Source organism: Trichomycterus rosablanca, chromosome 5, assembly GCF_030014385.1.
Source record: "Trichomycterus rosablanca isolate fTriRos1 chromosome 5, fTriRos1.hap1, whole genome shotgun sequence".
Classification (NCBI taxonomy): domain Eukaryota; kingdom Metazoa; phylum Chordata; class Actinopteri; order Siluriformes; family Trichomycteridae; genus Trichomycterus; species Trichomycterus rosablanca.
In genome coordinates this window covers 22,446,594-22,461,181 of record NC_085992.1, presented here as the reverse complement: position 1 = coordinate 22,461,181, position 14,588 = coordinate 22,446,594, and the positions used below count along the sequence as shown (strand labels likewise).

Below are 14,588 nucleotides of genomic sequence, written 5' to 3'. Positions count from 1 at the left end.
AATCTTGTATATTACCATCCTGTAATGACAGCACTCAGGAAAACTGATTAAATAACGTTCATTATTGTTTCAGGGCTACTTGCACAGCTTAAGTTTTCTGCAGATAGACCTGGCCAGAGTGAATGACTTTTACCAGCATCTATAAAAACACTTTCTCTTGATGCAAATAATGCAATTCAGGTTAGAGTCACAGACACTAGTTAAGGCAGCCCAGATGATCTCAGGTCATTTGCAAGGAAGAATGACAACTGAATATGCAAGTTAAGTTGTAACTGAAGTTTGGGGGACTGCAGTGAGCCTCGTGCTTTATGAAATGTTTGAACTTGGGTGTTTCACTGTAATCTCACACATGAGCCTCATGTAGAAGCACAACATCCTTAATTCTAGTATCAGTGTCTTAAACATCTTCCTGAGTGAAGGCTAATTTCAATAATGGCAGGTTTGTGCTGCTACTCTTCTTCCAAGGTGGAGGGAAAAGGGACATTCTCAGCTCCTTCAGAATGTCGGGAAAAGGCATGTTTGAACTATGCCATGTAGCTGAGGGGCTTTAATAAGCTTAAGCTTTAAAATCCCATCAGAATGAAAAACAGAGAAAGGGATATGCAGTGATGCACTTAATTGCTCTTCTGACTAACTTACTTTTGGGCTTTAAAACTGTCTAAGAATCATTATGTTTTGAAAAATATGTGGTAATAATGAATTCTTTAGTTTCTTGAAATAATATTAAGTGAAGACATACAGCAGATGGACAATATTTATTTAATTAATTTATTTGAAATTGTATTAATTTATTTTTATTAACCACTCCATTATGTGTGTTGTCACTGTAGGTTAAAACTGACCCAGAAATAGTGGAGAAATATAGTTTGGATATGCCGCCAATTTACAGAAAGACAACACAATCGCTGAATACCTTACTAAAACAGAACTGCTAAACTCAGTTGTAAATGTAGTTGGCTTTATAACTAATCAGAATTTTGGCCAGAAATCAAGTTCTAATAATTGTTTTGGAATAGAAAACGTTTGGAAAAGGAGTAAGAAATGTAAATGTGGCACTGAAAAACAGCTTAAAAAAGTGTCCATGTAAGCAGAGGTAGCCAGTAATTTGTTATAGTTACATCTATTGCATTTGCATTTAAATAAATTTTACTTGCAGTAGAATTTCAGATAGTTAATACTAAATATTAGGGGCTTCACAGTGGCTAAGTGGGTAGCACTGTTGCCTCACAGCAAGAAGGTCCTAGGTTCGATCCCCAGGTGGGCTGGTCCGGGTCCTTTCTGTGTGAAGTTTGCATGTTCTCCCTGTGTCTGCGTGAGTTTACTCAGGGTGCTCCGGGGTCCATCCACAGTCCAAAGACATGCAAGTGAGGTATATTGGAGATACTAAATTGTCAATGACCGTGTTCGATGTAAACTGATAAACCTTGTGTAACGAGTATCTTGTACAGTGTAAAACATGACATTAAAATCCTAATAAACAAACAAACAAAATATTAAATGTAATGCTTTATGTTACTAACAAAAACACATTGTATTTTATGCTCTTCATAACAATAAAATTATTAAATAATGCAACTCGCAAAATTTTTTTTCACCTTTATTTGCAAATCTGTCAGGAACATGATAAAAAATATCATCTCGTTTGGCAGGTAAAATATGAAAGTGAACACAAACAATTTTTAATACTTTTGCTGATTTAAATTAAATTACTTTGTACCTGTAAGAGAGTTAACGATTGCAGTAGGTTTGTGTCTGTGTGTGTCCAGTAATTATTACATTCAAATACAAAACTGAGATTGAAATCAGCTGGTTAAAAACAACATCCTCTACAAAAAAAAAAGAATTATCTGGCAAAAAATTGTAGATTGTAGATTATTTCATATTTAATTCACCTAATTTATTTGTACCATTGACTCAGTAAAGTTTTTCTTTAAATTAAAAAAAAGATTTAAACAATATGAATTGTTACTTATTTCATTGTCATTATTATGCCATTATTTGTTGCCATTTATCTGTTGATTCATTTTCTAAACATAAAGGTCAATAAATTAACATGCTCTTTCCCTGAAAATGCTTGACATTACTTGACAGTGTCACCATCTTAAGAGTAAGTCAAGTTTGTGCCTGTGTGTGTGTATGTGTGTGTGTGCGTCCCTGTATGTGTGTGTGACAGAGAGTACATGTTTCTGGGAATGTGGCTGAATACTTAGTGTCACTTACAGGGAACAAAAGGAAGTAATAATTGGAAGACCACAGAAAAAATAATTCACTGTAAATATATATATATATTTTACATATATTTTATAAATTTACAAATATACCCAGCGCAATATACCATGTATTATTTTTATCCTTTAAGAATAACTGCATGGGCTTTCATTTGATAACTACGTTATCAATATAAAAATGGAACATATCAAAATAATATTTTAAAAATGAACCAGAGGCAGTGTAGTCAGTTCGGTAGTTTATGTGTGCCTGATAAACTGTGTTCCCTGTTCTCTTTTTATCTGTAGTCCACTTGGTCTCTTGCTTGATTGTGTTTAGTGCGCATCGTTTTGCTGGTTCCAGTAATAAAGAGTCCTTGGAATGTCAGGAAATGGTCTGGAATAGCAAAAACTCCCAAACAAAACAAAACAGACAGAAAAAAGAGAACCCATTAGATTAACTTATCATTCAGTCATATATTGTTGGGTCCATAATCTGTATTTAAGAGCTTGGTCACGTTTTTCGAGAGTGTGTGTATACATTTTTGTGCATAAGTTATGTATTGCCACACACATACATTGTTCATTGTATGGACAGCAGCATTGCCTGAATCCCTGCATCCCTTGCTTCATAAGTCCAGCAGAAGCAGCGAGCAATGAAAGGAAGCAAAAATAGGAAATATGGTTTAAAGAGTCTAAAGCCTCTTGCTGGAATGTGTGTTTCTGGAAGCCTCATGTTTTACTGCCACCAGTAATGTGCTGGTATTTAGGAAGGCACGGCTCATCCGGTAAGGGCTCATGGGAAAAGACAGAGTCGTCTCCAGAGGAACAGGAGCTCCGTGTGTCCGGGAAACTTGGTGAGTACTGCTCTGTTGGGGCGCAGAGGTCAATGTATTCCTTCAAAAGGACAAAGAGAGGACTAAGTGTTAAACACACCCACATGTAAACATTAAAAGAATTGAATTGATAGTGATCAAATGTGTAGATAACAGAGAGAACAATTTTCTGACTCATGCAGGTGCCTCGACAAGACTGCAGAGGTGGCATTTATGCATAATGTATAAAAACGCATATGTATAGAATACTAACATACACACTACTATTTGTATAACATTTTAAGGTAGCTTGAAAGCATATACAGACAGCAAATATAAAACCTGCCTCTAAACTGGCCTGAGTTTCTGCAGTTTTGCTGTCTAGTCTGGTCAACTATGTATAGTCTACACAGTACAAGACTGTTATTTTAAATCAGAATGTTTTAACATTTTGAGCAGGAAAGTATTACACCAAGAAAGAAAACACACATCTTGTTTTTCTTCATGTTAATAAAATTTAACAAAATTGAGGTTGCACTGCGAACTTTTGCATGCATCCGTAGCATGCGGTAAAAAACTATGCTACACATCAAAGCATTTCAAAGAGACCCCATCAATCAAATAAAACAAAAAATGCTTTGGAAAGAATGAAAGAGGGAGTTTAGTGGTTAATTTGATCCATTTTCCCCTCTTGTGGCTCAGAAAAATGTAAAGCAAAGGAAGAGGTTTTTGGTATCTAAAACATAGTGTTTGGTTTGGACTCCCCCTCTTTTACACAAGACAGCTCACGTTACTAAAAACCTTCACATCTGTGAGCAGTTTGAGAAGTTTGGAGCTGGAGAATGATAGAGCAAGGGAGAAAAAATGGAGACCAAGAAAAATGGCTTTATTGGATTTCAAAAGTTTAAAAACAGAAAGTATGTGGTTCTTAGTTCTCTCTTTAGCTTTAAAATCAAACTCTGTTTACATGCCCTGACAGCTTTCCATCCCATTGCATCTCTTGTGCTGTTGTGAGGATATAGCAGACAACAGGTTGGGATTAAATAAGTCAGAGCTGGCGCACCATTTAGAGAGTTGTGGCCAGTAATTGAGCAACATTAGTGCAGGGTTTGAGGCCTGGAGCAAATCAAAGCTCATGTAACTCTTGACCCAAAACTCTGCCATTGGAGCCATTTGATTATTTTTTCTTGCTTTCTCTTGCTCTCCCTCCTCCACTATTGCTAAATCTTGATGATTGCAGCCAAAATCAGCTTGGGCTGATAAATACCAGAACTACAGGAAGGTGTCTGGCCTGATCTGATGGCCTGGATGTATGTGTGTGTATGTGTGTGTGTGTGTCCACCCAGCTTACTTCTTGGCTTGCCAATGTAAGAATACGGTCCAAGTCCTCCACCAGCTGTTTAAATGTGGGTCTCTGTGAGGACATGGCATGCCAACAGTCTTTCATCATCATGTACCTGTGAATCAGTCAAAAACAATAAAAAATGAGAGTGAATTTCAGTACTCTGCCAGAAATATGCAGCAGCTACTAAAACAATTATATTTCTATGTTCTGTATATTTCTATGTTTCTATGTTAATAAATAAAATGTTTGTACAGGTTTGTAATGTAAAGCTTCACAGGCAGCTAATGAATTGTGAGTTAATATGAAACTTTTTAGTTCTAGTAAGGACTTTAGAATAGTTGAACTCTAAACACCATCCCCACAAACCAATGTTTGTTTTAATTTTTGTGCAGTTAATAGCACATTTTAATCTTAGTCTATCTGAGTCATGAGTATCAATAAAAGTTTAGAGTATTAAGAGTATCTTCCTAGTTAAATCAATTATTCAACTAAGAAGACAATGTGCTCAAAAAGGTGCTTTTTGTTTTTGGCTTTCTCTGGCCGTTAGGCACCAAAATAATATGCTAAGGTAGTGAAGTAATTCAGTAGGCACTACAGTAATCTAAACTAGAGGTAATAAAAGTATTGACTAGTTTTATAGCATCAGGTAACAGCAGTATATTTCTTAACTTAGTGATGTATATTAGATGATAATAATTATGTGCATACTTTTTAAAAGACAATCCACATCGTTTAGATTACGTCTAATACCTGGTTTGGCTAAAATAAAAACAGCAAAAAGTAATACTATATTTCTGAAAAACTACATAGTGAAGAATGTATAATAAAAAATAAGAAGAAATATGTCTCTCTTAGCCTAGTGGAACACCAAACATTACTTTTTATGTACAAAGAACCATTTCATTAATAAACTAATAGCAGACAGTCAGATCTGATCAGAACCAGCAGGACAGTTTCATTAGCCAACAATATTTCTTAAATACCTGACCAAGTTCTCTAGTGCAGAAATGTAATACAGTATTTGACATGTACAACATAGTCAGATTGGACATTTATTCGTATCATTACTTTATATAAAAGACATTGTCGAGTCAGACAACATTTAGACAATATTTCAGGAATATACTTACTTTTATAAATAGTGTAAAAATATAAAGCTGTGATATAAAAGTTTATTTTAGCCCATGCATATAATGTAGGAAATCACACAGAAAGTCATGTAGAAAATCATGTGGGAAATAAACTTATAGACTTACAGGTCATTGGTACAGTTGGCTGGTTTGTCCATGCGATGACCCTCTTTTAGGAGTTTAAATAGCTCTTCCACAGGAATTCCGGGGTATGGTGAGCCACCCAACGTGAAGATCTCCCACATAAGTACTCCGAATGACCAACTTAACAAACACACACACATACAATTTTATTTAATTGTTGCATTATGACCATTACGACTGTCCCATTTAGATGACGTTTAACATATTTTGTCCATGAATTACTTGCAAGAAACTTCCTTTACTTCTGCTTCACTGTCCACATTTATCTGGGTCACTGACCAATTTAAAGTCCATGTGTCATTTAGAACTTGCAAGTTTTATGATCGTTAAGAACTTATAAAGCAAAGACTGTAAAAGTCTAAATGTTCTCATAGGAGTTCTGGCCCATGAAACCATGCTCACAGCAAGTGAACACCAACCTTCTGAGACTAAAAGCTAGCCTTTGTCCTCATTGGACGGCCACAATGACATGCAGTGTCTGAGCCAAAACAAACAGCGGTTTCGACCCAGGGGAAAGAACCACTGTACAAAGGAATGAGCTTGGTTCAGTTGTAACAGGGAAATGATAAGCCTGCATGGCACAATACTGTGTTACATCATTACAGTCACCGGAGGAATATGAATTACAAAAAGCAAAAGCAAAATACTGTCATGTTAATGAAATTACTTCACAGGAAGGATCCTTGTTTCCAAACACTAAGTGCCACTGCAATGCCCTAATAAAAATTAAGTTAGCACTTATTTTAACCAGCACTTACGTATGTTAGGGGCAAAATTTTTCCCACCCCCTAAAGAGCAATGGTTAAGACGATTTCCAAGACCTTGAACATACCACACACCACTGGAAATACTGTTTGGACCATTTTTGCACAGCAGCAAACCTGTCTGGCCATGGGCCATTACCACTACTGGGTCATTTTAAAGCAACTAGTATATGCATTTTAATTACTAATTCAGTTAATAATCATCTTTATAAAATCTCATTATTCTCTGACACACTGTCAAATCTATCTTACATAGAAATTTAATTAAATCCATTTTGCCCAGTAAATCTGAGATAACATTTACAGCACAGCTCTAATAATCCCTCTATACCACAGTAAAACAAAAGATACAACACTTTATAACCATGTGTTATAGCCAAGTGGCTGTAGTCTTGTTCAATTAAGTCACTTTCAAATATGTAACCCTATCCAGCAAAACAATCAACCTAGCCACACACACAGCAACCTCAGCAAATCTGCTATGCCCTAGGGAGTCCTTTAACTAAACGGCAGCTTTTTATTATGCATGTGTTAATGTAATCTGACCTCATGTATGGATTGGGTCCCTAGCTGCAGGTTCACATAGCTAAAAGAACAACCAATTTTAACACAGAGTGATAATGCATGATCAGCAATAAAAGCCACATAGTTACATAATTTTAAATAAATGTTAAGGATTATAATTAATATATATTTACTAACATTTATATTTTGCAGGATAATGTTAACTTGCACCTCTTCAAAACACAGCCCAAAGAAAAATAGTTACTAAAAGACTAACATGCAAGTGTGCACACACTAGTACACCTCAGACATGATGCTTGTTTGATTACCTTATTTAACTGTGCTTACAAAGAAATCCCTTTAAAAAAACATATATCTTGGGTCAGGTATTTACATTTAGAAAAAACTGACAGGAAGAGGGGTGTGAATAAACAGAAAAATGGAGAGGGGCAGGATTATTTCTATAAGGGCCATGGTAAGGTAAGAGCTCAGCATGTCTAAGAAGCTTTGAAGCTGGTCAGATTAGTAACACAGCACTGGCCACAAGTCAAGCGTAAAATCTATCATTTTGCCACAGTTCTGGACAAAACAGTTATCTTTCTCCCCTGCTTTCTCAATCAAAAATTCTTTTACTTCACTATTTTCTTTATTTTACAAAAACCAAAAAGCTCAGTTAGCCCTACCTTACCTACAGATGCAATGTGAGACATTTAACCTCCCAAAAAATAAGGATTTAAAACTCTAAAATATTTTCTGCACAACTAGATTTAGTTTTTACAAGTTGATTGATACAGCAAATGAACAAAGACAATGAAAGATGCAATATTTTAGAGTAGAAGAAGCTGTCACAAAAGCTGAGAGCAGTGCACCTCAGTAAATACAATAATGTCACTGCACCTTAAGAACATTATAAGTATAAGATGATTTCCAAGACCATGAACATTTCTAGAGACACCACTGGAAGCCTTTTCTGACTATTTCTGGCTATGGGAGAAAGCATATGTTTGGTCACGAGGCCTCAGCAATCTTATCAGGACAACAATGAAAAACCCTGTGTTACTGCAAAAGACTTACTGGATGACCTGATAAATGTTGGGACAAATGTGGCAACCATGAAAACATAATTTACCAACCAAGGATTTCATGTCCAGACTCAAGACACAATGCACACCACTCTTGAGCAAGAAGCAGGGTCAACTGATAAAGAAGAAGGGTCAACTGGAATAAGGCGGAAGGAATTTTGATAGGCTTGCACATGTCTGGGACACAGTTCTATGGAGAGGCGAATCAAAACTGTAACTCTTTGGCCATATGGATCAGCGACTTGTCTGGTGCAAGAAAGGTGAAGCTTGTGATCAAAAGAATAATATCCATACAGTCAAGCATGGGGGTGGGTCAGTGATGATGTGGGGATGATGATTCTCAGTCTCCAGAATTAAATCTCATAGACATTGTTTATGTGATTTAAAGAAAGCCATCAGTTTGTTTTTTTAAGAAGAGACTGGGTGAAGATACATAGAAGTGTCAGAAGCTTTTTAGGAGTTATTAGGGCAAAATGATGTTGCAACAAATAAGAGTGCACGTAGACCATTGTCAAAATAACCAGATGTTTTTATTTAACTAAAAATATGTAATTATTTCTCTGTTTACTGATCATTCTTGTTGTAGATCTATTCCATATGCATCACTGTTATACCTCAGGATTTTCATAATCACTTTAGCTCATTACAGTTCTTAGAATCTAAAAAATACCAGTTTTAGTTAAGATAGCATGTTACAGTGGTTGTATTTTTATAAAATGATTTAAATGTATTAAAGCTCTACTTACACATCACTCTGGTGTGTGTAGACACGATCAAACAGAGCCTCAGGAGCCATCCACTTCACCGGCAAACGACCCTGTAAACACACCCAGAGACAAGGCTTAAAGGTCAGCAGGTCAAAATTAGACACAAGAGGTATTTCACTCTAAATGTCTTCAGGGATTTTAACTGTCTCAACTCTTAATCCAGTACTCTCATTAGTCAAGAATTTTGTTAGACTAAAGTCACACATGTCTGTGAAGATATTTAGTCCTTATTATTTGTGTATTTAAATAAATGTACTTATTTATTCATTTACAATGTTCCTTGTTATGCCCATGGTGGATCAGGAGTCTTTCTCTGAAGCACTGGGCAAAATATTATAACACACTGTGGACAAAACATAATACCTAATAATAGGCCAATCCATTTATTGGCATGTTTTAATGAGAAAAAAATCATCCACATAAAAATATAATATTTTAGCATATAATTGTGAAACTTGTCTGGCTGATTTAAGGTTGCCAGTTTATTGTGTAGCTGCTCTTGCCAGGAATTTGCTTTGTTTCTGGGTACCTGCCAGCTAGACAGAGTGGTACCAAGATAATAAAATGTTTTAAAAGCCATTACCTTTTAGCCTTATGCCAGTTATGTTGTAGTGAGCTAAGCGGGTAAAAATGTAAAACCCGGTTGTTTAAAAAAAATAGTATTTTTGGCTTTAGAGATTTAAAATGTAAATGCAGCCATGTTGTTGGCTTTGGTAATCTAGTTTCTGTTTATTTTAAAGTCCATTTGATAACTGCAGGGTAATTTATTTTAAATTAGTTGATAAAATTAGGCAAAGCAAGCTCACACATGCAAAGGAAAAACATAGCCACTAACAAAATAACCAGATAACCAGATTCAAACCCGTGTTGATGGAGCGGTGTAGCATTAACGACACATTACTGTCATTGTATTTATCCTCGTTATTCACAGAAACACAGCCTTTCTGAACCTAAACCTTGTAATCACAGAGAAATCTTCTAACATTAATGGACTAAAATAAGCCAATCTAAGATGGGATAAGCCAGTCTAAACACACAGGAATAGTAGCAAAAGATTAATATAATAGTGGAAAATAGCAGGAAAGCTAGGCTAATGTGCTTTGGTTTGTGGTTTATGAGCTAATCCCCCTCCCTTTTTCTCATGGTCTGTTTAACTTTTTTAAGGGTGCAAAAACAAGGAATGCAGCTTAAATGGGTAAAGAGGGTTCTAGTCACTTCTTGTAGTTGCTGCATGGGAATCCACAAATCCTACCAAGTAAAAGAAAGAGAAGATAAACAGAAAAGAACAAAAACAGTGGTAGAGAGTGGGGCCCACTAAAAGGAGATACAAAGCCGCATGTTGCTGGTAAATGATGCATTTGGATTAGATCAGATACACAAACTAAAAAACAGCAATAGTTCTGACGTGTATGAAAGATGTGAAAAACAGCTTACATTTGTGGTCTTTTTATAGTAATCAATGTTGTGAACGTCCCTGGCCAAGCCGAAGTCTGCAATCTTCATCACATTGCTCTCCGTGACCAGAACATTTCTGGCAGCTAGGTCTCTGTGTATACACTGCCATGTAGAGATAGAATGACAGAGATAAAAGGAAGAGATGATGAGATTACAGCAAAGATGTTTACCTGTTCATGTAAATCACATAAAAGGAGCAACAGAAACAAATGTGACTTCCAAAATTGAACATTATGATTGAAACAAATGGCAATAAGCTGCCATTGATCTGCCTGACTTAATGTGCATATAAGTCTGTGTTAGCAAGTGTGTGTTTGTGTATTTGAATGAGTGAGAGTGTGATAAGACACTTTTCATTCCTTAAAAGATTTATCAGAGTTTAGTTGACACATTTACTTACTAAAGACATTATGCATGATCGTATGCTGTTAAGTTTCATCCCCACTTTATGCACCACACAAATGTAAAAAATTTAATGTTTCTAATTTTACAGAAGTACAAACTGTTGTTTACAATGTTTTAGTTAAATGTTTATAACATGTTTATTTAGCTGTTGTAAATAAGAATAATAATCTCTCATCTCAATCTCATTTTGGTCAATGACAAGTATAAGGTAGAAATCGTTGTTATTAGGAAAGCTATTGAAATTAATATGATATATGAAGATTTAACAGGTAACATGTGTATCAATATCTAATAATAGCCTTGTAAAATATATGTTCCTTTTTTAGATTATACTATCTAATATAAGATAATATAACATGTTAACTTGAGGCCAAGCCACTTGATGTGGTAAACAAACCAGTACATAATGCAATATTGTGTTAACTCTAAGTTATTTGAAAAAAAATGTAAAGCTTTTGTCATTAACTGTACTATTTAAGGCCTGAAAAAATTAGTACAATATCTTTAAAGCTGCCCTATCATGTCACGTCTCAAACATTCAATATTGCCAAACTATTTTAAATAGAATAGTATATAATTTAGCCAAGTTTACGTTCAAAAATAATCTTCATTTTAAAGCACTAAAATGTATTTATATTAAGCAACTACTGTTGTATTAATGTGTAAGTGTTATATATGATACACATTTTGTAGTACTTATGTCCAATATTTATTGAGATGTTTTCTAAAATGGACTTACACCCCAAGAATGTACATCATGTCATTAATACATAAAATTGTACTACATTTACATAACTGGTTATTTATTTATTTATTTATAAATGTGTAGAATCATATTTACCTTTTGAGAAGCCAGGTACTCCATACCACGTGCCACTTGGTAAGTGCATGAGACCAAATCTTTAAACGTGAGAGGTTCTTCAGAGACACGAGCTATGTCGTAGGAGTATTCCATCCCAATAGGCCGTCTGGCTCTTAAATACTCTCTCAGGTTTCCTTTAGATGCGTATTCAACAATCACGTACAGAGGACCTAAAGAGATGTGAAGAATGTACAAATTGAATCCTGTTGAATAATAAAGCAAATGTGTTGCATTTAATCTGGAAATGTTGTATTAGTACTGTGTTTGTTGCTTTACCATCCTGTGTGCATGCTCCTAACAAGTTAATGATGTTCTTGTGTCGACCAATCATCTTCATCATCTCCATCTCTGACACTAGATCAGATAGGTCCTTCTCTGTGGCATCATCTAGAAAGAAAAAAAAATATTACTACTTGTGTGTTTTAGAATCTTATAATGATGGACACAGAACCTAGAAACTAAACTTTTTAGAAACGAAATATTTAAAAAAACCATTATTTCAATTTATTTATTTAGCCAAATAAATGTGCAATATTTAATGGGGCAAAAATAAAGTATGAGCGGTTAAAGAGCAGTAATACAAATGCTACAAGTTTTTAAACAAAGCAACTGCAAGCTAATCAATCAAAGTATAATATGGCTTAACTGCACTATTTCTGTATTAGATTTTACTCACTTTTGCTGGTGTATTGTGAGCTGAAGTAAAGATTTCTAATATCTCTCTGAGTACAGACATAATTAGAAAATAACCTTAACTCCAGAAGCATTCACCACAGCACTATAGAATTACATTAAGTGACCCATTACACAGCAGTCCTTTCACTACCTCTGAATTAAAACTGCTTCATTTAATTTTGCGTAATTACCTTTAGCACAGTTGCCTTTTATTATCTGGCAACGGATCTGTGGCACACCCCCACACAAACGCATGGCAGACATTCCTCTCCTATGGTTGTACCCTTGTCATACATTGGTTCTTACTATCAACCCATAGCAAAATTATTTTTTCTTAGTAACTCTAAAAGAATTGCACAAATAATGATGAGGTCTGAAGTCAGACTGTTAAAGGGGAACTTCTTTGGTAAAGTTTTGCCTGAGTTTCTCTTCAAGAGGTCATCAGGTCACCCCTCCTCCACGTGTTTCAAAGTGTCTTTTTAAACTGTGGCCCCTTCTTAACTTTTCTGTGTGTGTGTGTGTGTGTATGTGTGTGTGTGTGTGTGTGTGTATGTGTGCGTGTAGGTGAGGGGACAAGCTGCTGCAGCTGGCTGGGGGAGAGAAAGCAGCTATGCGACCTACTGACCCAAGCATCATTCAGCACGAGCAAATAACCCTTAAGCGGCCTCTCTCTCCTTTTTCTTCTCTCCAGACCCACTGCAGCCTATTCTCTCTCGCTCTCACTTATTTTCTGTCTCTGCACTTTTATTAGTGTACTTTGTCTCTTGTACAGCTTCTTATTAATATATGCCTTATTCTAATGCAGAGTGCAAAAGTATTACGCAAGATGCACGGAGAATCATGCACCAAACTCCATGTTTTCCTCCATTCGAATCTTGTCCCTCCCCTGGACAAGCCAATTGTTGTCTTTATAGACATGCAGATAGCAGAGGCAAGATTCAAAAAGTCAACTTTACAGTATGTAATATAGTTTTTTTATATATAAACCTGAGTTCCTTCTATATTTTACTGTGTTTTTTCTGAATCTTCCATGTCAGTGTTTTTCTCCCTCCTCCACTTACAAACCCTTATACAAACATCTTATACAAACCCTAATATCAAGAAAAGTTGGGGCGTTTGGTAAAATTCAATAAAAAGAAAAATGTGTCAATTGTTAAGTCTCTTGAATCTTAATTTAATGGATAAAAGTAGAAAGACATGATATTCCAATGTTAATACCTGACACAGCCAAAAAATGTTGGGACAGAGACATGTTTTGACTTTTTAATGGGTAGAAACTGAGGAACTGAGGACAGTTTTGCCAGTGGAATTTTTCTCTATTCTTGTTTGATGCAAGACTTTAGCTGCTAAACGGTCTGTGGTCATGAAGCACCATACACTTTCCATAGGAGATCTGGACCACAGGCAGGCCAGTCACGCACAATCGTTCTGTGTCTAAGAGGCCCTGCAGCGCATACAGAATGGCACATGCCATCAATTACCATGGACTTCACAAGAAAAAACATCACCTTGGTGGCAGCATTCACCTCTAATATCCCAATACACAGTTTAGCATCAATGGCAACTTGCACATATGCAAAGCATTCATGCCGTGGGCACTGATGCACGTCTATATCGTGACAGATGTTGGATTTTGCATTTTTTACTGATAACAGTCTGGATGGTCCTTTTCATCTCTGGCATAGAGAACTTGAAAAAATGGACTGAGATTACTCTGGATCCCCTGAATATTTACACAATATTATGTATGGTAGATGGTAAAAGACCTAAATTATTTGGAAAATCGCTTTCTCTTGTGAAGTCTGATACAAAGTGTTGAGCCACGACCCATCATTGCCCAAATTTTGAGTGTGTTGCAGGTATCACATTTTAAATGTTTTTATATTTACAAAATACAATGATGTTGATCAGTGGAAACATTGGAAACCTTTTCTTTCTATTTTTATAACTAAAAAGAATAAACAAATCAACAAATCACAGATTCTTCTTTTTATTACATTCTCCGAAATGTCTCAACTTTTTCGGAAATGGGGTTTGTATTTTGCATAAATATAAAAGTGATTTATTTTAAGTGGTTATTTTTTAAGGCTTTTGTTACTGTTTGTTACTATTTGCTACTTTTAAATGTTTCAGTATTTAAACGAGAATTGTGGATGTGTTTACCTTTTAGCATTTTGACTGCCACTGTCACAGCCTCTTTGGGTTTGTCCTTGTCGATTCCCAGTGCCTCTGCCATTACTACCTGCCCAAAGCACCCTTCACCTAGTGGCTTGCCCAGCGTCAACCTGTAAGAAAAGTATGCAATATAAAAAGTGTAGAATTAGGAGTTATGTGGGACAAATTGTGTGCATAAAACTCTGATTAAATAAATGCATTAAAAAACATTTTTATAATAAAATTATTTTAGTAAAAGGACCTTTTCTTGTTTTGCTT

The 14,588-nt window shown here is 35.5% G+C and overlaps 1 protein-coding gene across 2 annotated transcripts in view; it reads right to left on the bottom strand.

Moving 5' to 3' along the window:
• Window positions 1–1,595: 1,595 nt before the first annotated feature.
• fgfr2 (fibroblast growth factor receptor 2) overlaps window positions 1,596–14,588 on the bottom strand; it is a 47,088-nt gene continuing 34,095 nt past the window's right edge. For both annotated transcript variants that reach the window (XM_062995865.1, XM_062995866.1), the window contains 8 exons: window positions 14,319–14,440; window positions 11,757–11,867; window positions 11,460–11,650; window positions 10,193–10,315; window positions 8,738–8,808; window positions 5,624–5,761; window positions 4,374–4,479; window positions 1,596–3,104 (listed from right to left, as the gene is read on the bottom strand). In XM_062995865.1, coding sequence (XP_062851935.1) covers window positions 2,940–3,104; window positions 4,374–4,479; window positions 5,624–5,761; window positions 8,738–8,808; window positions 10,193–10,315; window positions 11,460–11,650; window positions 11,757–11,867; window positions 14,319–14,440 — 1,027 coding nt within the window. In that variant the 3' untranslated portion in view covers window positions 1,596–2,939. The remainder of the gene's footprint in view (window positions 3,105–4,373; window positions 4,480–5,623; window positions 5,762–8,737; window positions 8,809–10,192; window positions 10,316–11,459; window positions 11,651–11,756; window positions 11,868–14,318; window positions 14,441–14,588) is intronic.